The sequence below is a fragment of the Phaethon aethereus genome, assembly GCF_964289735.1.
Source record: "Phaethon aethereus genome assembly, chromosome: 2".
Lineage (NCBI taxonomy): Eukaryota > Metazoa > Chordata > Aves > Phaethontiformes > Phaethontidae > Phaethon > Phaethon aethereus.
In genome coordinates, this window is record NC_138582.1 from 168,783,146 (window position 1) to 168,806,039 (window position 22,894).

Below are 22,894 nucleotides of genomic sequence, written 5' to 3' on the forward strand. Positions count from 1 at the left end.
CTGGAGACCTAAAAAAAAATGAACAGTGAATTGACTTCACAGAATCACAGAATCACTAAGGTTGAAAAGGACATTCAAGATCATCAAGTCTAACCATCAACCCAATACCACCATGTCCTCTAAACCATGTCCTGAAGTGCCACATCCACAGATTTTTTGAACACCTCCAGTGATGATGACTACACCACCTCCCTGGGCAGCCTGTTTTCCAATGCCTGACCACCCTCTCGGTGAAGAAATTTTTCCTAATATCCAATCTAAACTTTCCCTGGCGCAACTTGAGGCCATTTCCTCTCGTCCTGTCACTGGTTACTTGGGAGAAGAGACCAACACCCACCTCACCACAACCCCCTTTCAGGTAGTTGTAGAGAGCGATGAGGGCTCCCCTCAGCCTCCTCTTCTCCAGACTGAACACCCCCAGTTCCCTCAGCCGCTCCTCATCAGACTTGTGCTCCAGACCCCTCACCAGCTCCGTCGCCCTTCTCTGGACACGCTCCAGCACCCCAACGTCCTTCTTGTAGTGAGGAGCCCAAACGCTGAACACAGGATTCGAGGTGCGGCCTCACCAGTGCCGAGTACAGGGGCACGATCACTTCCCTACTCCTGCTGGCCACACTACTGCTGATACAGGCCAGGATGCTGTTGGCCTTCTTGGCCACCTGGGCACACTGCCGGCTCATGTTCAGCCGGCTGTCAACCAGCACCCCCAGGTCCCTTTCTGCCAGGCAGCTCTCCAGCCAAGAGTAGAACACAGGTAAAAAAGAAAAAGAAACCCCCCGTCCCAAATCTCCCCGTCTAAGACTAAGAAATACCCAATGAGCAAATAAATAGGGAAAGGGAAGGATGTGACAGTGCAGCCAAGGACCTCTCCCGTTCTTGGTCCTCAAGGGACTCCGTTCAATCACCAGCCTCTGGCAGGGACAGGAGCTTGCATTTGACCTCTCCAGGTCCCTACCAGTCCTGTTTTGTGGGGTTCACTAAGTCTGCTTATTAGAAGCAATATCTATGTGTAAAGAAGTCATACGAGAAACATTTAAACCAGGGAAAACCTTTTTTACTGCTTTTTCTTGGGTCCTCTGTTTCCATTTGTTTCTCTAATGAGTCATAACAGTGGAGCTTTCCCTCCAGTGGGACAACACCACAGTCCTCCTCTACCCAGTCCCCTATGCTCATGACACCTGCATGGGCCAAACACTGTTGAGACCTTCTCCACCAGCATTACTGGAAGTCAGCGCGCAGGTTAAAGTTTTGGGAGGAAGAAGAGGGAGATGGGTTCATTCATGCACCTTTCACTTCTACAGAAAACTAGAGTGAAAAATACAACCACGGCAGTCTGAAGGAGACTTCTCAGATGTCGCGTTTCAACGCAGGAGGTCATGTGTCAGAGGACGCCTGGCACGTGAAGTCTCATGGCTTCATGAGAGGAGGACAGTGGAGGGACAGCAGTGATAAATGGCAAGTGCATTTTCTAGTGGGGCTCTTTTGGGCAGGAGGCCCAGCGAGTGACACACCTCTGGCCACGGCTCAGCACGGCGGCCTCTCGGCAGCCACGTCATGCCCACGTGCCAGACACAAGCTGACCTGCGCATCAGATGGTTCCCCAGCTAGCTGTGTCCCATTTACAGGAGGAACAGATGGAAGGCGGTGATGCTGAAAGGTAAAACACTGGGACAGCATTCTCGAGCCTCAAGGATGAGAGGTATCAAAGCTGGTTCGCCAGGAATCAAGCTACCAACAGCAGACGCTTAAGTTACAGCTTGCCAACAGAGATTTTAAAATAATAACATTGATTACTTGTTTGACAGTCACATTACGGTGAACAGCACATCAGCTAATTCAATTAAATCTGTGGGTAGACCTGCCAGCGTGGAAAATGATGCTGAAGAGGCAGAGAGAGAGAGAAGAAAAACAAAATTAAGAGCAGCTGCCAAGAGCAGACAGCAATTCCTCCCTCCATAGATTTAGTCACATTTTTTAATTCTTTTTTTCAGTTCTTTTGAGTCTGCTCTTTGAGAATAACCAAGCAAGTAAGATGTCAAATGCAAAACACACACATTACTCTGGGGCTTTGCTGTTTCTACAGAGACCGAGGAGGGTGAGAAGTCAGCAGAACATCATGGTGAAGCACCTCATACTTACTTAGTGTAGAAACAGTGCAGTCATGGCTGGGAAGAGGTGAGGGGTGAATTACAGGACAGAACATGGAAATCAAATAGCTTTACAAAGCGAACTTGCCAGTTCAAAGCAAAATAGCTACTGGTCTCACCCCAGACAATGCCTGACAACAACGTCAGGCTACACTGTCCTGGAGTCAGGTTGTACACTCTGAACCTCAGCAGACATCTAGGTGATACCCATGAGGAACAATCTGCAGATACACCGGGGCTTTTCAGCCAAAACCTGCTCCCATTCAAGGCAGAGGAAACTCTCCTATAAACTAGTTCATAAAAGCTTCCACAGATGGGAAGGCTCGCAAGAGGAAGGCTTAATGCTGCTGGTTTCAGGGTAAAGGTTCAAGACTCCATGTCTTGCTCTGGGAGTGGATGTGCCCACCAGCTACGTAGCAGTCAATCAAGAAGGAAGGGACTGCCAAGAAAGCAAGAACAGCCGAAAAATGGGGTGGCTGTAAAACAGTACTGGTTCAAATCCAACAAGCAAGAAACATGAAAAGAAAATTACATTTTGCTGTTTGTTCTATGCAGCCTTCCATCTGAACACCTTGCAAATAGCAATGAGTCAAGCCATCCAATGTGCCCTGGAAAGGTCTGTTCTTATTCACCATTTGACAGAAAACAAAAAAAACCCCAAGCAAATAATCAAAAAATCCCACAACGCCGAGGCAGTCTTGGTCCATCAGAACTTTAGTCAGAGCTGAACTATCTCTCCAGTGACTTGCCCGATATCACATAGCGAGTATAGGGCAGACATGGGATCATGTGCGTCACGTCCTGTGAATTCCCCTGTGGCTGAATTTCTTCATCACAAGAGCGCCTTTTCACTGCCCACCACCCGATCTCATGAAACAACAACATGTTAGTTTGAGTGAAAGCACAGCTCTGACCACTGAGATGGTGTTAGATCCCAGGTTTACTCCCGAGTTCTACTCTGGGACTACAGACACTGTCAACGCTAGATGTTGATGGGGAGTTACCGCAACTCCTTGCGCTGCCTCTGGAGCACTCCCTTTCTGTCCCTTGATGACTCTATTGGCTTAGGGCAGGACCGGGCCATTAATACAAAGCAGCCCAGGCAGTCACATACCTTTCACTGAAAGCTGATAGAGCATTTTATCCCCTTCACAGACGCACTCATAAACTCCAGCATCCTCTGCTGCAGTGTTGCAAATTTTCAGGATGTGCCTCTTCCCCACAGTTTGAAGTTCATATTTTTCACTGGCCTTGAGCTCTTTCCCATCCTTTATCCACTTCACAATGGCCTCTGTGTCGGAAAGCTCAGCCTGAAGTTTGGCTTCCTCCCGCAGCCGAGCAAAGACTTTTTCTATATCTCTGCTCTTGTTGGTAAATCTCACTGCAGCACCTGTCAGGAAAAAGGCTTTGTTATTTCAAGTTATATCGAGATAACAAGTTCCCAATACGAGTCTGCTCTAGAGTGTGAGATCTCTGAAAAAGTATTAGGCCTTGTTCCTGCCCTCACACTCATGTCTAGGATACTTGATCTGATTTTATTGCCAGAGTCACTAAGAAAAAAAAAAAGCACATCTTTCTACTGATTAATAACACTAAACACGCTTCTGCAGAGATTTCTGGACTCACCAGTGCCGAGTACATGGGGACAATCACTGCCCTACTCCTGCTGGCCACGCTATTGCTGATACAGGCCAGGACGCTGTTGGCCTTCTTGGCCACCTGGGCACACTGCCGGCTCATGTCCAGCCGGCTGTCAACCAGCACCCCCAGGTCCCTTTCCGCCAGGCAGCTCTCCAGCCTGTAGTGTTGCGTGGGGTTGTTGTGACCCAAGTGCAGGACCCAGCACTTGGCCTTTTTAAACCTCATATGGTTATTTACATCAAAAGTCTAACACATCCTTCCAGAATGAATGTCTGTTCATTACCTTTTGCCATGCAATGTGGTTAGATACAGATGTTATTGTCATTTCATAATGGAGAGCTGGAGCACCCAACTCTCAATGCTAAATCGAGTTACATGATACTAACTTGTACATCACATGAATCTGTGGTAGACTAAAATTCCCCCAGGAAAAAACTTTGTTAGTAATAAATGACCCTTTACTCTTGAAAGAATCTGCTAAAGCCAGAAAGACTAGCCAAACCTGGAGCTGAAATTGCTGGCTTAAGGTGACTCAATGGTAGATCTGGTGACAGAATCCATTGACTGATGGTTGTGAACTACAGAAATTCATGAGCTGATGTTAAGCAGTGTAGTTCAGATACCAACCAGCTGTCTAGATACCAACCACTCTGAACTCTGTGCTGTCATGGTGAGGTCATTACCAGGACCCACATTTGTTCGTGTGATGTAATTTCAGGTACTTCCTACAGACCAGGCATCAGTGCAAGTCTCCAGTCCCACTTCTAATCATCAGGTCACAGCAACTTCCCCTTGACTGGAAGAATAAAGAACAGTGATGAAAATAAATACCTTTCACTCTCATCTTGGTGCTGGTGTCAACATTATTGGCAACAAATTTCACTTCTGCTCCATCATCATTCTTCGTGACATTCTTTATGATTAGGGTGTGAGTAGTTTGGGTTCTCTTAATGATGTAGGTCTCACTTTCCTGTAAGATTTTACCATTAAGGTACCAAGTGCCAGAACATGTCGTTGTAAGGTCAACAGTAAACAGGGCATCCCCTCCAGGTACAGCTTCAGCAGTTGTCAGAGGGGTTTTCACAGCCAGGACTGGTTCTAGAGATGAAGAACAACGCACCTCTGAGACCAAAGGACACAAGACTGCCACACTGGAGTATAGTTCTTCCTAAGAACAAAGTCCTTGGGGTAAATAAGACACGAGAATAAAATCCTGCAGCCTTATACAATTGCAGGCACTGAAGGCAATGCACAACTGGTCAACAGGATTTGAATTCTACAGCTGCAGGTAACCAACCTCTGGTATTACACAGGCAAGTCCTGTTTCTGCAGTGAAAGAACAACAGGCATATTTTACTGACTTTTTTCACTAAGATGCTTAAAGGCATAACAAGCCTGAAACATTGAGGTTCCCCAACAAGTGTGCTATTTATTTAATAACCAGTATTATTCTTAGATTTCAGAAGAATCCTAAGGAGGCCACCTGGCCTACTAAGTGACTTCTAGATATTCTAGGAAAACACCAGCATGTTCAGACAGCAAGGGAAAAGGACGACACAATAACAAGACACAGTACTGTCAAAGTCTGTTGCAGATATTGTTCAGTGCAACGAACGAAAGAAAGAAGCAATCCCATTGCACACAATGATTATATGGGCACATTGGCACCCTAGAAATGAAGTAAACCCCCCATATCTCTCCTAGTAACTCTAAGAATAAAGAGAGACTGACTGGCACTTGGTTTTCATGACAGTATCATCACCCATAAATATTCTCTAGGTGCAAGTGTGATATCTTATTTATATACTGAGAATTGTATTACAAGCCCACCTCAATTTTTCCTTTCATACCAGGTCTAGAAGAAGTGCTTACAGGCTTGAGGTTCATTGCAGAGAGCTCTGCCTCTCACACAGCCTGTTGTGAGGTATTGGAATATAAGCATACTAACAGCTCTATCACAGAAACCCAACCACCGTCACTTTGGTGATGGTCAGTGGTTGAAATCAGGTAGGTGAACTAGCAGTGAAAGGAAAAAGGTTTTGCTGTTTGCTCTATGCTCCTCAAAGTCATAGGAAACCTGTTTAGAGGCACCCACGTGGCAGAGCAGCACAGACTGACCCATTTTATGATGGTTTTGTGCTCACCAAGGTGCATGCTCCCTGGGAACTCCAAGTAGGGGCTCTGCCCGTAGGCGTTGACCGCAGACACTCTGAACTGATAGTCAGCCTCTTCCGACAGGTCGCTCACCGTGAACTCTGGGACGGGGACATGAGACTCATGGCACCTCACCCAGGTAAAGCCAGTTAGTTTCTTGCGTTCCACGACGTAGCCATCGACTGGAATGGGGCGGTCCGTCTTCGGAGGGGACCATGCTAGCGTCACTGAGGTTTCTGTTTTATTTTTCACCACAGGGTCAGCTGGGGGTTGGGTGGGAGGTTTTTTGGGGGCTGCACAAAGGAAAAAAAAAAAACAGAGCAAGAAGTTTATGTCAGAGTGGAAAATCCACTGTGCCTCACCAAAAAAGCTTACACTGGGCAAAAAGCTACTTTTGCTTAATAAATCTCCATAAAACATTGATGTGAGACAGAAAAGCAGGATAATGGATACAAGATGGTTTTGGTCTGCATTACACAAAGATGTACGATACTTCTACCTCCACAGCTAAACATATGCGATTTCTACACAACATTACAGTTGCCTGCACAGACAAAGAGTCTACAATGAACAACTCATAGGCTTAAATTTTCAGTGCTAGATACAGACCCACACTACTTCCTATACAGCTCCTGGGCAAAGAAGACCAACACTTAGCTTGTTATTTTCACTCAGAAGATGGGTAAAACCACCATCAGAGGTTGTTCAAAATTCTTTGCACTAAATTCCTGTTCCACTTCCCTGGTGTGAATCCAGGCTAAAAAAAACATTAAATAAAAATACCTCAATGGGATTACTCTGGCAAGGCGGCACAGTTTTGCCCTGCTTACTAGACATCGTTGCACAGGGATAGTTGCACTAATATTGTAAGTCTGCTGGTATTTATCTTCTGTCAGAATTTCAACCATACACATCTCTGCAGTCAGGAATGTAGATGTGCCTGAGAGAACCAATGCGTGGCAATGTGCCATTGCATCAAGGAAGAATGAGGCGACATTTTGCAATGCTTTACACGCAGGTGTGGCATCCTGCACAGCAATGTAAATCTGCTCCATAAAAAGCAGCCTGACCCAAGAGTCCATGACTTCCATTTCTTCTCGAGAACCTGTTCCAACCAACACTAAAAAATTTCAAACCAGATCCTCAACATTATTAAATGCAGATGAGCTAAACTTTGTGCAACTGGGACATTTCAGAGATAAAAGACATGAATAAACAGTCCATGGGTTTTAGAGTTATGGAGATCTCAGTTGCTTGTTACACAGGCTTGGCTGTTCTCTGAAGCTGCTCTCATCTGGATATCTTTCCTCTGTCCTGTTTCTGAATTTTATGCCACTCAGAAAGACGTGTTGTAACTCTGTATCCCAAGAGCGATGGCTATCATTGGGCATCTCTGTTTTAGTAGTTTATGCAGAGCCAGCTTTTGGGGTTGGGGAATGAACTTCAAAAGGAAATGACAAAGAAATGTTCCCACCGTCAGACCCTACAATCGAGGAGATGTGGCTGTTTTACAGCACCTGAGATCACAAACGTATCCCTGCAGGTATTTGCATAATGAAGACTTACGTTCACCCTCTCATTCTTCTTGAACCCTTTAGAGAAGACTCAAGTCCCATCAGGGTTATTCACTATGTGCTGCCACTGATCTGGTCAAGAGGCTGGGAACTACCCGATAGGCTCTGGTTACAGATTTACTGACAAGGTAAAGCTTTAATTTCATTTATTTTTGTGTATTTGAAAGGTGTCTGGTTTAAATCAGTCAACCGGACTCCAGCTGTCATCCCACGGAGAGCAGCACACTCAGAGGCAATTAATCTCAGCTTAAAGAAGGTATGTGAGATGCGTGAAATGAATCACGCATTGTAGATACTGAAGTATTCATGACTATAGAGAGAACTTGTACAATGAGCCTAGACTGAAAACCGAACTCTGGGACAACTAATCATCTCCCTGCCTCAGTTCACCCATCTGTAAAATGGGCATAGTAACAACGCAAGATTCTGATCAAATAATATATAAACATTGCTTGCCTGATAAATGTTATTAAAACAGCTAACACCGATCTTGTCCAACTATTTGAAAAAGATGTGAACATGGTACACAGGATTCTTCAAGCAGCTAATCTCATATGCATGAAGTGCAAAAACCAGGAAATCTCAATGCGATACACTTTTCCTTCATTACATAAATAGACACTTAAGTGTTTTGGGTGCACAGTTACCACCCTGTCAGTTACTGCTGGTCAGAGCTGGATGCCAAAGGTCCCGTTTGTATAGCATTAAGCTGAACACTAGACGCTGGAATCAGATCTCTTGACCTTACCATCAGAAGCTGTAATGTAATATTTTGTTCAGAGATACCTGTTTATGGGAAGGCAGCTTCTTACCTTTTTCTATTCCGTGAATCAACACTTGCTTCATAACTTAAACAGCAGAGTCCAAACTCAGAACTTTGCCATTCCCATTGAATAAGTGCATGGTTGTATGTTAAAGATTTCCAAAAACCTTGGAAACTGTCACAATTACCTCATTTTTCCTCATTTTAGCTCAATAGCATCAGAATGCCCCATCCAAGTTTAGATAACGCAGCAGTTTTAAACCTTTATTTAAAGATTTCTTTTTACCACTCAGTAATTGCAATTTGGAGTTGGTGGTGGGAGAAAATAAGTATTATTCTTCCCAAATGGTGACTAGAGTTGGTGACTTGTTCACATGAAAATTGGAACTGCAGCAGAGCCAGAAATCACATGCAGTTCTCTGCCTCAAATGAAGCAGCTTTTGCTTAGGAAATGCAATGCCATCAAAATAAAGCTTCATAAAATTAGGCAACTTGACCAAAATTCCATTTCTGGTCTGATCTCAACCACGCTACACCTGCTGCTACTGCTCTTTCAACGGAAACCCTTGCTCAGATCAGATGTGCCAGCTGAAGGAATTTTCCAGCCTGTATATTGTATCAGTCTCCCCAAGTAAAGCTAATCAAGACAAAGGTCCCCTCTTTCAGCATAACTGCCGTCAATTCACAGGGTCTTCCCAGCTTTGTCATGTCACAGAGAGGATGAGAGAGGACACGCTTTGCTGGTCTCCACAAAAGGAAGGAAACTATATTTTCAGGAAGAAGCATTTCCCCTTTTTCTTGCACATTTTGGTGTTTGTTTGTGTTTTTTTATTTTACTTTAATGCAAACAGCTTAAGAAGCTAAAATCAAAGTAAGATGTTTCAAGTTTAGTGAACACTTGCCTGGCCCTGAAATGCTTCATGTGCGTGTGTGTGTAGATGTTCCTTCACAGATGTTTCTGATTGCTAGAATGGAAATACTTTGCCAAAAATGTTCAGGGCACCTATCTACTTCCCTATCATAGCCAACATACTCACAAGCTACTCTCATGTCTCTGTCGACTCAATTCCTAGGGAAGAAACTGAATGCTTGCTGACTCTCCCCTCCAAATCCTCAATGAACAGAGTGAGGGAGAGATAAGTGACCCCTATTTGCTAGAAGAAGTGTAATACCTATAGCAAGAATTGATAAATGCCCCTCAAAGAAACTATTTTGAAAACGGAGGTCCATGTGTAGGTGGAGCACCCACAATCCTCTGTGTACAATGAAATAAGGCGACTGCAACGTATGCAACTTACAGGATGTTTTTTTTTTTTCTAAGCACCTCCTGATGGGTAGAACACGTCCCTTACCTCAAGTTTTACTCAGTTATCTGTTTATATCCACTCCAGCACGAAATGAGGATGGTATGAAGACACGAGTTTGTGCCATTCTCTTCCCCCAGGACTACTCTCTTTGCTTTGATCTCTTCACAACATTTCATAAAGCTAACATTCAGGCTGTTGGCCTTTTGTGGCAGACATCGAACCTTCTTCTGTCTTTGGACATCAAACTTACCATGGCAGTACCTAAAACGGTGCTAGCATGAGAGTACCTGCTTGCTAGGGAAGACCTAACACCGACGCCGAATAAAAGTGAAGCTTACTGGTCACAGTGAACTGGGTAGAAGTCCTGCTTTCATCAGCCAGGAAGGCAATCTCACCAGCATCTTCCATCTTACACTCTCTGACGGTCATGGTATGTTGCTTGCCAGAGCATGTGATGGAAATTCGATCACTGGGTTTCACCTCTTCTTTATTTTTCAGCCATCGGGTGTTCTGGCATTCATTGTCCAGCTCAACACAGAAGATGGCCGTATCGTTTATGAAGACTGCAGTCTTTCGTGGAAGTTTTTTAATGATGTTCCCTTTAAAGAAGAAATTAATGATCAACAAACAGCAGATATTAAAGTCTCCAGCAACACTGGACCATCCAGACTACAACAGGACCAGCCAACAGCTCTCACCTAGTCAAAACATTGTAGACACTATGCAGACAACTCTAAATGAATTCCTAGTTATACAGAACAGATAACCCCCAGGACCCATTTTCGCCTTCAAAGACACAAAAGCAATCCTGTTTGACTACAGTTGCTCATGTTTCTAGCTTAACATGTGGAGTCTGCTCTTGGGTAAACACAAGGTATGTGGTCTTCTCAAGAACAGATTTGACAGCGATACAGCTTTTATTGCCCTCATATGCTGGGAATTAAAATTAAAACTTTGCTAAAGTCAGTCAGTCTTAAACCAGACAGTTCTCCCATCTGTCTTTGGGATTTTGCCTCCATCACACTTACCAGTAAGTTACATAACCAAGACAGCAAACACACCAGTCACCTGAATTAATAGAAAATACACCAAAAAACTCAGATTTCTTCTTACAGTCAACCCAGAAATTCACACGGAATAAATTTCACTTACTCGTGTCCTTTCCAAGTGACTGTGATGAGTATCACTTATTAGAATAACCTCAAAGTTACAAGGTGTGACTATTCACAGGAGAGCCTGGACCAAGGCATCAGAGAACCACCCTGCTGGCAGGCGGTGACTGGCTCCAGCCCTGGAACAGTCCCTGCGAGGCAAGAGAGCCCTCACTCAGGCAAAGCACCTAGAGCTATTTAACTGAATCAATGCTGAACTCCTTTATGAAACAACAGACCAGCCACATGTTTCATCAGCAGAATCCAAGACCCTGATTCCCTGCTCCTCCTCTCCGAAGCTTGGCCACGTGTCTGCTCCTTGCTGCCCTCAGCAGTGTCCCCATCCCCGCAGCCCGTTGCACCCTGCCAAGCTCTTGCATTCGCCCAACCTCACCCTGCTCTCTGGAACCTTCTCCCCCCGGGGCAGGCACAGGGCTCCCCCAGGAAGGCTCTGCCTCCTTTCCCTCCCGAGAGCTCCACCTGGCTCGGTCACTCTTTTTTTTGGTGGAGCATGCCATGTACCATAGCACAAACAAGTAAAACAAATACCAGCTGTCCTACCGCGGCCAAACACGCTTACAGTGTTTGGCTGGTCTAGCCCTAACAGAAGGTGTAACAAAAAGATGTCTAAACTCTCCCATGTCTCCAGGCTAAATTCCCCCCTCTGTCTCCACCCGTGTGCACTCTCATCTCTTCGCTAATGATACAAAAAGGAATTTGCACAAGGATGCATGGCACCCAGCTGTCATGCGCTGATTTATTTTAGCAGAGAACTTCTGGTTTCACTGGGAGCAAAATCAGGCTTCAAACGAGTGCGATCCTCTTACTATCACAGGTCTTCAGCTGACGCTAGAGGAGATGTCAACGATACCAGCATGGGCATCATCAAAATAAAAATTACTGGTCCTGGAGTTGCACGGGTAGGTTCTTATTCATACAGCAAGTCACGGAGTTCAGAACCAATCGCCCCTTCTGCAGACATGCCTGTGTCTGCTGTGCACGTTTACTGGCTGTGAGACACCTACACCATAACAGGCTCTACACCCACTTGCACTTCAGTCCCAAACCACCAGACTCAGGTGATTTGGACATGGATCTATATCCATTTTTTTTCCCTTTCTCATCAGCTTTTCAAACTCCAGAGAACAACTCCGGATGTCAGAGATCTCGAGCGTGGATCTGATTTTCAATCCAAAACCGTACTGGTGCTGACCACAGCCTGCACCACACATTGGACCATAAGCCACAGCTGCTAAGCCAGCTTCCCAGTGTGGTCAGCACCACTTGCAGACAAGTGTGTGTTTGTGGACACCAGACAAGACCTGTGTGAGACAGTGCCAGGAGACACATCCGTTGCGTGGGATCATGTTAAGGAAACTCTACAATGCTAGGCTACAGCTCAAGGAGTTTGCCTTCTAGGAAGCCCCTTTAAGCGTAGGGCCCCACCAGGTGACATATCTTGTGCAGCAACACAATCTGTCCCTGCTCTGTGACCCTGTGTCCCAGATACACCCTGGCAGGAGATCCAGGGACCCACTGACCCACCACACGTGGCTCTCCTCTCACACCATAAGGGAGTCTGGTGTTCTTCACTGCACACATCCACGGGGTAAATGCCATTCACAAGGTTGAGTCTGGAGTCTCATGAGTGAATCTCGCACTCAGTAGGTGAGACTTGGGCAACCTGAAATAGCAAGAACATTTCTTACCTTGGACAGACAACTCTGCGATGGTCCTGCTGCCTTCTTTCATCTCACAGATATAGACAGCATCATCGTCTGCAGTCACATTCTGGACAGTGAGCCGGCGATATGTGCCTTCTTCTTCGATGTTGTATTTCTTGCTCTGCCGGAGTTTTGTTTCCTCCTTGAACCAAGCCGTTTCTGTACTAGGAACAGGCACTTCACATTGGAAGGTGGCAGATTCCTTCTCCCTCACTTCAAGATCCTTCAGTTTTTCCTTGAAAGGTATTGAAGGTTCTTAAGAGGATAAAAACAGCAAGGAGAAACAAGAGTTTGTGATGGTCTGGGGTAAGAGGCATGCAAATAAATATGTCAATAGAAAAAAAAAATTAAGACTCCTTATTAATGATATCGATTTGTCCTGAGCTGCCATCCAAACCCATAATCAAGCCCTACTACAGTAGGTGTTCTGCTCTGATGTAAAAAAAATCCCAGGTTAAATATTTTTCAGGACTTAGAATCATTTAGAATGACAGAATCATTTAAGTTAGAAAAGACCTTAAGATCATCAAGTCCAACCATGGACTCTCTTTCTAGACTTTTCTAAAAACTAAGCAGTATCAGTCTGAACTGCGGTACCTGCCCCACGACACCACACGGAGGACGTTGTTCTAATCCAAAGCAATGTGAACAAGCTGGTGAAGCACCAGGTTAATAAATTCTGCTTTTGTGGCCTGTTTGTCCTCCAGCGTGAACGTACCTGCATTGCACCCTGTCACCTGGCGATGCCAACAAGGTGAAGAGCAGGCACCACCCAGCCTGACTCTATACATACAGATCTATAGATTATAGCAGCAGCTGCTTCACATCAGGGTAGAAGCCCTTAAAAGATGCTACAGGTCAGTAAATAGGAAACAGGCTGGTCTTAGGGAGAGGGCACAGGGCAGCAATTCTGGGCGAGTCTGAGCAGCTGAGCTGGTCAGCTGGTGCAAGAACCAATGTTTTAGGGGTCTTGCAGCAGAAGTGAGCTCAGTGGAGGGATCTGAAAGGGCACAGAAAGACGGGAGGTGGCTGCGCTCACAAGGACAGATGTGGCGGAAAGCACAGAAGGAACCAATGGCGGAGTTTTCTCTTCTCCCCACAAGCACCAAAGCCTCTGTATCAGCTTCCGTCAACGACAATAAAAGAACTCGAGAAAGAGCCCGGGTGTCCCAGCCACCTCTGCTTCCCTCCAGCAAGAGGGCTGCAGCGCTCTGGCTAAGGGAGAAGCCAGCGCGTCGATCAAACACCCAAAACAGCTGCATGGCAGCGAGGGAAGACACCTTACGAAGAGAACAACACTTAATTCCAGCGACGGCTGCGCTGTGAAGTCACCCTGATACCCCAGCACTCAACTGAAGAAAGGGGAGCTGGACTGAAGAGGGTGGCCGGTGGTCACAGCCACGGGGCCGGTGCCACAGTCACGTCGCAGGCTTGGATTAGCCAGTGCTGACGCATCGCCGCTCGTGCTCTATGAGAGCTCGCGTCTCGACGTGCACCTTCCTCTTCTAATAACTACTGCACCAGCTCCCAGCCCTTTCTCTGTGACTCCGTTCTCCCTCTGCCTGACCACGTGCACACCCCCAATTTCATGTGGTCACTAGCAGCCAGTAATGCCAAGTGTTAGTCTAACAGCCAAACAGAAGTAGACTTGTCTTAGATTTATAAGCCCATGACCATGGCACAGCCCACTCAGAGTCACAGTGCTCTAGAGGTTGGAGAAACCAACATGCGCTCCGCATGTTAATGATCCTTGTTTATTTAACCAACGGGCAGCTCAGACTCCTGCCCTGCAATCCCATAGATCACCTCTGGAAGCACCCCGTGTATTCAGGGGGAATGAAGCAGCTGTAATTCTCATGCCATGGGAACAAGCAAGAGGATGAGATCAAGAGAGCATTAATCAGAAGGATGGCAGCCTCCGGGAGCTGGATGCGGAGCTGCTGTCTGAGAGAAGAGGGAGCCTGGATCTGACGCTGGGAACACACAGACGTGCCCAAGGGCCAGAAGGAAGTATGAGATGCACCTGAGCAGCTCACAGGTGTCTTCCCACACTTGGAGGAACTGGCCATATCATTAACCCCTCACCCTTTATGGTCACTAAGCAGTGTCTAAGATTTAAAAAAAAAGAAAAAAAGTTGCTCTAGGAAAAAGCTCTTAAACGTACAAATGCAGAAGAGTTGGTTGATTCTTTTGTACGTGTTGCAGTAAACAGCACTGCTTTTCCATCCAGGGGAAGTAGGTGCAAGGGTCTCTTTGGCAGCCTGGGGTCACAGATAGCCTCTGAAAACAACTTTGCTTTCGTCCTACTGACATGTGCGCAGGCATCTTATCTCGCTCTGAACAGGGCTTCAGGGAGACAGCAGCTGATAAACGGAATCAAAGCCTGGGATTCACCCAGCCCACTGCTTGGTTTTTTGGGGGTTTTTTTTTGCTTTGGAGATGTCAGAGAGGCTCCAAAATCCACCATCTCCAGCCTCATCTTCCTGAATCTGTCTTCAGGTTCTTTACATCATCTAGCATGTACCTGGTCAGACAGAGAGGGTTTGTTTTGGTCAGGGGACTACAGAAGGACCACAGGTCTCTTTAGGGTGGGCATCCCAAACAATTCATCTGGCCCATAACAAGCCCCTGCCCAGGTGGCCAGGAGGGAACAGGGTCTCCAGCTGATCAACAGGCAACACAGACCTCAAGGAAAGATCTGTGAAAGGCAGATGGCTCATCTTCCTTGTTAACAGAGTAATCAACACAGCCTGAGTACATAACCATGTAACATTTACATGAAAAAGACTTTTTCTGAAGGAGGAAGCGCTAAACTTTACACCAGCCTTTCAGTGTACTTTCCACTTAACTAGTTAAATGTGAAAACAAATAAATACACTTACCTTCCCACTGGCCAGCGTGGTGAGTGGAGCAGAGACCTCTGGTACCCTCTTTCCCCCACACTGGCCTGCAATCTGTCAGATTTTGACGTTTACACCGCAAATTCTCTCTTATCTATTTGTACAGCACCCAGGACAACTCAGAAATACTCTGTGTTGTAACTACTACAGGCACATCAGGAAGAGCCGCTGCAGATAACTTTGACATTTGATTTGACAGACCCCATAAACATTGACGGCTCATTTCTAAATGCCTGTTTGTCATATATTACCCTTTCACACAAGGTAATTGTCAATGTAAGCTTGTGTTAAGTATGACTCTAACATGGAAGATAAAGCCATTTTCCTTATTAACAAAATGTTCGTAATATCTGAAAATGTCCTTGTAATATAAGGAAAAAATGCGTTCAGCTGAGGTTACATGTGACAATTCTCACAGAGACCCTCTGTTTCAGATAAGTGCCACCAACTCCCATCTCTAGTTCCTATAAATATCAGAGCTGATTAGAAATTATTTAACATTGAGCAAGAAAGGTGATTTATGATCTTTCAGTTCCACAGCAAAATGCTGATTTTGCTCAGAACGCTCAGTTATTCAAACCTCCTTTGAGAAAATCTAGGTGGCTTGTGTTGGAATGACTGGAGTGGAAACGTGATCTGCCGTGGTGCTTTCTGGAAGCCGTGGTTTGATGGTTTCCTGACCACATCCTTTCCTAAGGATGCTCTCCCAGCTGGGCTGTGTCTCCCACAATACAAAGCACATTCAGCTCTGCTCAAGTCACCAGAGCTCCATGTAGACGTGAGTCCCAGGCACCATGGAAGACACAATTTAGACACAGCTGACACAGGCTGCAGTGGAGGAGCAGAAGCAAGAGGTGTGTCAACTGTACACCTTGCAAGCTGGAAGAGCAGTTCAAGTGGATGTCATTTCATACAGAACGCAACCAAAAGTACAGAGGAGTGTTCTTACAATAACTCCAAATTGACCATTATCTAGAAACTTTCACTTCCATGAGACCTCAGTGGTGTGAATTTGAATGGCAAATTTTGTCCTTCTAACACCTGGACTCCCAGGACACGGCTCATTTTCATTAACTCAGAGTCCCCTGAGAGTTTCTTTAAATTAATCTCTAGTATCAATATGTTTGGGGGGGGTTTGTTTGTTTGTTTTACTACAGTTTTTTTCTGTTAATCTGTTTTTAGCCAAAGCAGAAATACTCATTAAGGAATGTAATGAAATTACATTCTAAAGAAGGAGAAATAAGACAGAAAATAAGAGATCTACAAAAGCCTGCCTACTGGGAAAAATGTGAGATAGAAACAGCAAAGCAAAACCCTGAGGGAGCATGGAGCAAGAGCAGCTCATGGAGTTAACAAGAAACTGCAAGAGCTTAGGTCAGATATGAATTTGGCTGCTTGTCTTGAGAACATTTTTCTCCAGAGTGTCATAGGCTTTTTTTTTCGGTCCACACCAACCAATCTAGCAATGAGATGATGTTATTTTTTAAAAGCAGGTCTTGCTAACACATATTTTGCTAAGAATAGGTGCAGCCTGCAAAGAAGCCAATGTTTCCTTAACCTTCTCAAGGCGTATCTGTCTGCTTGACCTGGTCTTCTCACTTGCCTACATTTCCTCTTGCCTATTCCTGTCCTTCTCACGGGCTCTCCATTGATTATTCCAGAGGCAATTTTTCCCTCTGCGTAACAAAAATGATCCAGCGAGAGCAAGAACATGGAAAATCCTTCCAGAGGGAGCTATCTAGAGGTGCATGGACAAGCTTCCACCATCTTGTGCCTTTGGTCTTCTTCCTAGTTACTGTGCTTTCCAAGTTTCCTTTCTACCTCCACATTTCTCAAGTTCTCTTTCAGATCTCAAATGTGACTACCATGACAGTGGTCATCCAAAACCACTTCAGGACAGAGAGGAATAAAGTGGCCTCAGCATTAATTTCTTTTTCCACTCTCTATCCTATTTGGCTTGCAAACTTTAACCTTTTCATACAGTATCTGATTACTGTATTTGAGGACTCAGATGAACATTGCTTGGCCCAGACCCAAGGATGGAGACCTGCACGCTGTTCTTGCTAACTTTACGCAAGGCCTCAGGACATCTCCAAAGCCTTCAGGAAATTCAAGTCAGTTGTTCCTGTTCCTCCCATCCTCTCTGCTCTTTGGTTTGGCAAAAATCGTAGACTCATAGAATCTTTTAGGTTGGAAAAGACCCTTAAGATCATCAAGTCCAACCACTAACATTACCAAGTCCACCACTAAACCATGTCCCTAAGTGCTACATCTACACATCTTTTAAATGTCACCTCCAGGGACGGTGACTCAACCACTTCTCTGGGCAGCCAGAGAATGTTTGATAACTTTTTTTGTGAAGAAACTTTTCCTAATATCCAATCTAAACCTTCCTTGGCATAAAGGCTTACTCTTGGGCAGTATTTCCTAACTTCTTTTACTTCTCACATTTCAGCATATGGCTTGTGATTTTATTCCTGCTCTAGACACTAGAATCCAGCACATTTCTGAATTGGAGTAATCAGCTCTTGGTTTTCCTTAATTGTGAGAGTGACACTCTGCCCTGTAGCCTCTTCTTTGAGATTTACATCTGATTCACAATATCTCATTTAGAAACAGCTCAAAAATCTTTTCTTTTTTCATCTCCGTGATCTTTAAGGCATAGGTTCAGAAAATGCTTACAAACCTGTTGAGTCTCTAGATCTAGTTTGACAGAATATAGGAGGCACACTAGAGGAGAGGTTTGACCTGTGCCCAGTCCTATGCCCTGAGAGGCTGCTAAGAGCCACCTTACAGACAGTATGCTGGGCTAGGTAATCTTTTGTTTTTTACCTTTAGAAGACCCATAAATATTCTCACTCAGATTCTTGTGTTGAAATTCTGTGAACCAAAATGCCAGAGTATATTCAAACCCACAAAGCTTCTCTTTTTTCGTACCTGTGTCTATAAGCACACACTGCGAATGCAGCATCACAGGCTCCATAAACGTGCTGCTGCCTGCAGAAGGACCAGCGCAGCAGCGTGGTGCTTACCAAGGTTGGCTGCTTGGAGAATTTCGCCTCTTCTGCATGACTGAGCAAAGAGAAGATTGTGTGGGAAGATGACCTGCTCCCCTAAACACGATGGAAAATGAGCTAATGCCATAAACAACAGAATTAAAAGGCCCCTTCATTACTACATCATTCTGAGCTGTCCCTGGAGGGCTGAGAAGGACTTCTGGTGACACAAAGGAGAGTCATTATTCAGGGCCTAATTATAACCAACACACGTAGATTTTCCATGGCAGTCTTGGCCTGGTCAGAAAGCCCAACATGGTATTGTATAACAAAGAAATAGACCATAAACATTTCCACTTAAGCCCTCTGACTCACAGGCGCCTCTTGACAATGGACATTGATCAATAGCTTTTTCCCGTGGTGCTTACTCCCAGACCTGCTGCTTCGCATGCTTTCCCCGACTCCTTTGGAACAGGTTGCACCCGTTGGGAATAATCAGATAAGCACGGGCAGAAAGGAGGGTGCCCGTCTTTGCAAAACAGGTGTTGGGCAAGTAACGGAGCTTGAGCCATCCTCAAAGTGAACACCCACCCAAGGGCCACCCATTACCTCCAAGTCCCGACTCATGAGGTAATCACAGCTTTATGGAAGAGGACAAATGCCCTTCCCAACAGCACTCAGCACCTCCAAGGGATGGCGATGAGTGGGACAAGCGCCAGTGAGTTCCACGGATCAGATGTCACTGACGGACACGGGGACAGAGTCACTGACGGGAAAGACTGTGAGTATGAAAGGAGAGGTCCAGAAAAGGGAAACCAGAAAACCAAATAAAGGCTATAAAAGGTGAGAGTCTTAAAGACAGGTAGGAAACACAGGCCATTCCTACTCTTTGGGATTTCTAATTTATTTTGCTGCCAGTCAAAAACATCTATTTTGCCACTCAAATGGCAAAGCCTTTCACATCTGCGAATTCATTTACAGGTGTTGCCTGGGTTGCAAACTGCCTGCTGTAACCTTGCCAAATGAAAAAGCAGCTTGAAAACTTAGAGTTTCCTTTGTGAAAATATGTGTGTCACATTTTTATCTCCATCCTGAAGAACCTGGTCTGACCTCCACCAGCACTGAGGGACCCTCTGAAGGCAACTTCATCACCACTGGCCACAGTAAATAGAGGCATCCTGGTCCTAGTAGCGTTCTGGGAGCATACAAGGACTACAGGCTATCCAGCAACACAAGCTGGGAAAAGGCTGAAGAGGCCTGGCAAGAACAAGGCTGCTGGTGGGTCACACTGTACAGGAAAACTGAGATGGACTGTAATTACAGTTGGAGTAGGTCTCCCAAGGGATCCAAGGCAGCCTGACACATTCAGCTTGCAGGGAGTTTACTTCTGCTTAAATTGCATGTGTGTGCCAGTTTGTTTAAACCCTGGGGTGAATATAAAGGCTTTAGCAGTCCCTGATCCAGAGGATGATGACGGATCTCTTTCTTAGATTGCTATAAAACCAGGATGGATGGGAGATGTAGAGAACTGGTTCACCCCAACTGCCCCACAGCCAGCCAGTTCTACATCATCTATCCCTGACTGATCCCTTCCTAAAGCCCCCCAGTGATGAGACTCTCTCCCCAGGCCATCTGTTCCAGTGCTTAACCCCCTTTACAGCTGGAGGACTTTTCTTCATGTCTAACCTGCGCTCCTTTGCAGCAGTTTGGTGGCAGAAGTTTTGTTCACACTCCCACCCCAATTCAGAAGAGCATTGCCTGTCTCCTTGCAGGCATGCCCACCCCGGTGAGGAACATAAGCACCCACCTTTGACGGTGACGAGCACAGAGCTGTACGTCTGGCCTGCCAGGTTGGAGGCCGTGCAGGTGTACAACCCATTGTCTATCTGCTTGCAGAAGAGGATCTTCAGCACAAAGTTCTCCTGATCATCCTCATAGATGACGTGCCGCCGCCCTTCCAGAATGACCTCGTTGTCCTTCTTCCACACAATCTCTGGCTTGGGCTCGCCCGTCACGTAGCAGCTCAGCTTGGCGTGCTTCCCCTCTGTCACGCTACACGTGCGTGTCAATGCCCCAAAAGTCGCGTTGCGGGCCCCTTTGGTGGTAAGTCCAGCCGCTCTCTCGTAATCCCGGGAGAGGCTGTAGCTGATGCCGGACAACCCTTCTGCCATGGAATAAGACTGGGCAGACACTGAATCGAGAGCCCCATGGGAGATGTCCATCTTCCTGATCTCCTCCCGCCTCTTTTGCAAGTGAGACAACAAGGATGCCGTCTTGCCGCAGCTGGTATCCAAGTGGCTGCTGCTGCCCGGGTTGGAAGAGCCCTGCGTTTCCACCACCAGCGCAGCCGAAGCGCTGGCAGAGCCAATGGGATTCTCTGCCCGGCAGGTGTAGGTGCCACTGTCCCCCAGCCGGGCACACTGGATAGTGAGAGCGTTTGACTCCCCAGCGGACTCGATCTGGAAGCGGCCGGCATCAGCCCGGTTCCGCAGGTATCTCCCATCCTTCTCCCAGTTCACCGAGAGGGGAGGGCTGCCCTGGACTTTGCATTTGAACATAGCGTCTTCTCCCAACGTTACTTTGATGGAGGAGGGTTTCTGGATGAAGTATGGGGCTGACTCTGTTACTGTGGTCTCCTCTCCAACTTTGATGCTGACAGCTGCAAAAGCTTCCCCGATGGTGTTCTTGGCCCGGCAGATGTATTGGCCACTGTCCTCCAGGCTCAGATCATAGATTGTTAGCCTGTAGAGATCCCCATCTTCTGTGGTTTTAAACCTTCCTCCAGACGGGACTGGAAGTTTATCCTTTTCCCAGCTCACAACTGGGATGGGGTTTCCAATGATCTGGCAGCTCAAGGTGGCATCCTTCCCCACAGACACCATAAATGCCTTAGGCCGGGTCAAGAAGCGGGGGACTCCACTGAACGAGCTGTAATCCATCTTGGTTACCTAAAGGGTGAAGAGAAAAAAAGAAAAAAGTCAAGAGAGAGCTTGTTAGGTGGTGCAGGCAAAGAATTGCTGCACTTCCGTGGTGTCAGGACGTTTGCCATCTAGAACAGTCTAGTTTGGGCACATTTTCACTGACCTTCTCTTTATGGGTGAGAAGGTCTTGGAATATTTTTGGATTTGCAGATTTTTTAGATTTGAGATCAATAAACTGGTGATGGACAAGGTAGCTCACTTCCCCACAGGAGCCACTGGGTAAAATACATGTCTTGGAGCAGTTCGTACAGAAAGAACATGATGGTCCCTTTCTGCTTTGGCACTAGGAAAGTGGCCTGCACTAATGCTATATGACGTATGGGCTAGTTCTGTAACTGTAGAGAAACAAATGGACATTAAATTCTGAGAGATGTGCCTATCCATCAAGGTACGTCCTCCATTACGCTCATCTCCTTTTCATTTTCATCTCTCTTTTTCTACCTCATTACCCTTGCTCTTTTCAATTTTTCTCTTTCTCCTTGTCTTTTTTTTTTTTTTTTTTAATTCTGCTTCTACAGCATGCTCCATCTCTCCACTTGCCCTCTCTGGTCATCACCCATCCCTAGGCCTTGTTCTCTGAATCACGTTCACGCAGACCTTACGGTAAACCTCTTTCTGCAGGGGCCAGCCTTTAGGAGGAAATAGAGATATGCCTATCATATTAGTGATGATATTTCTCTTTATTCCCAGCTTCTGTTCCACACAGCCACTGAGATACACCTACTTTGGTGGCAACGGTTGTCAGTGAGTATCTGTGGCTTATATGCAGCCTCATCCAGACGGTGCAGGGCGAGACACAGCCGCAGTGGGGAGGGGTCTTTGTGCAGATCTATGGCTTGGTGCACACACACCACGTACACAGGAGCACAAAGTCATGTGCAGAAACCACCATGGGGAACGCACGCAGCAATCCAGACCGCGTCAGGCTTCTCCAAAAAAGCCCCACGTGGCTTAGGTCTTACAGGAGAAATGTCTCATCGGCCACTTATTCTCAGCTGCTCTCAGCAGGAGCTGTGCACCAGCCTGCAGCTGTTTGGTGACACGGACCAGCCAAGGGGACGAGGCTTAGGCACTGTTCAAAACTAAAGCTCGTGGCAATGCTGGTGCCTGTGTGTCCCGAGAAAGTCCGATGCGCTCAGTGGCACTAATCTTTAGAGCCGTGTTCACTCGCGCACGGAGTCTGCCCGTCCCTGTGCAGCTGGAGAGAACGCAACCGAGGTCCCCCCTTCAGGGCGCGCCGAAGTCCACGTGACACACAGACTTTTCTTGCTTCTTCACTGCTCCCTGCGTGGACTCCTGGATGCCCCTGCCCTTCCGTTAGGGTGAGTCTACTTCTAATCCTCCAAGGAGCCCTTTTCCAAGCATTGGCCAGCATTTACCTGGATAAGCACAGAATAGCTAAAAGTCTGGTCTTGACCCCAAAGACCGTGCACCCGCTGGCCCTCCCTGGGAGCAGGATTAGACCTGACGATAGTGCTCTGTAAGGAAAGCAAGCGTCCCAGGTTCCAAGCCTCCTTGGAAGCTGACTCAGAAGACTTGAGTGTACCATTTCTCTC

General features: G+C 46.3%; 1 protein-coding gene across 1 annotated transcript in view; it reads right to left on the reverse strand.

Annotated features, from left to right (window-relative positions):
* Positions 1 to 22,245, reverse strand: part of OBSCN (obscurin, cytoskeletal calmodulin and titin-interacting RhoGEF) — a gene marked incomplete at its 3' end in the record, with an annotated part of 187,985 nt that extends 165,740 nt beyond the window's left edge. The window contains exons 1-6 of the mRNA XM_081996868.1: positions 20,165 to 22,245; positions 12,447 to 12,716; positions 9,925 to 10,185; positions 5,933 to 6,235; positions 4,620 to 4,886; positions 3,262 to 3,537 (exon numbers count right to left, since the gene is read on the reverse strand). Of these exons, the coding sequence (XP_081852994.1) occupies positions 3,262 to 3,537; positions 4,620 to 4,886; positions 5,933 to 6,235; positions 9,925 to 10,185; positions 12,447 to 12,716; positions 20,165 to 21,296 (2,509 nt within the window). The 5' untranslated portion in view covers positions 21,297 to 22,245. The remainder of the gene's footprint in view (positions 1 to 3,261; positions 3,538 to 4,619; positions 4,887 to 5,932; positions 6,236 to 9,924; positions 10,186 to 12,446; positions 12,717 to 20,164) is intronic.
* Between the last annotated feature and the right edge of the window lie 649 nt (positions 22,246 to 22,894).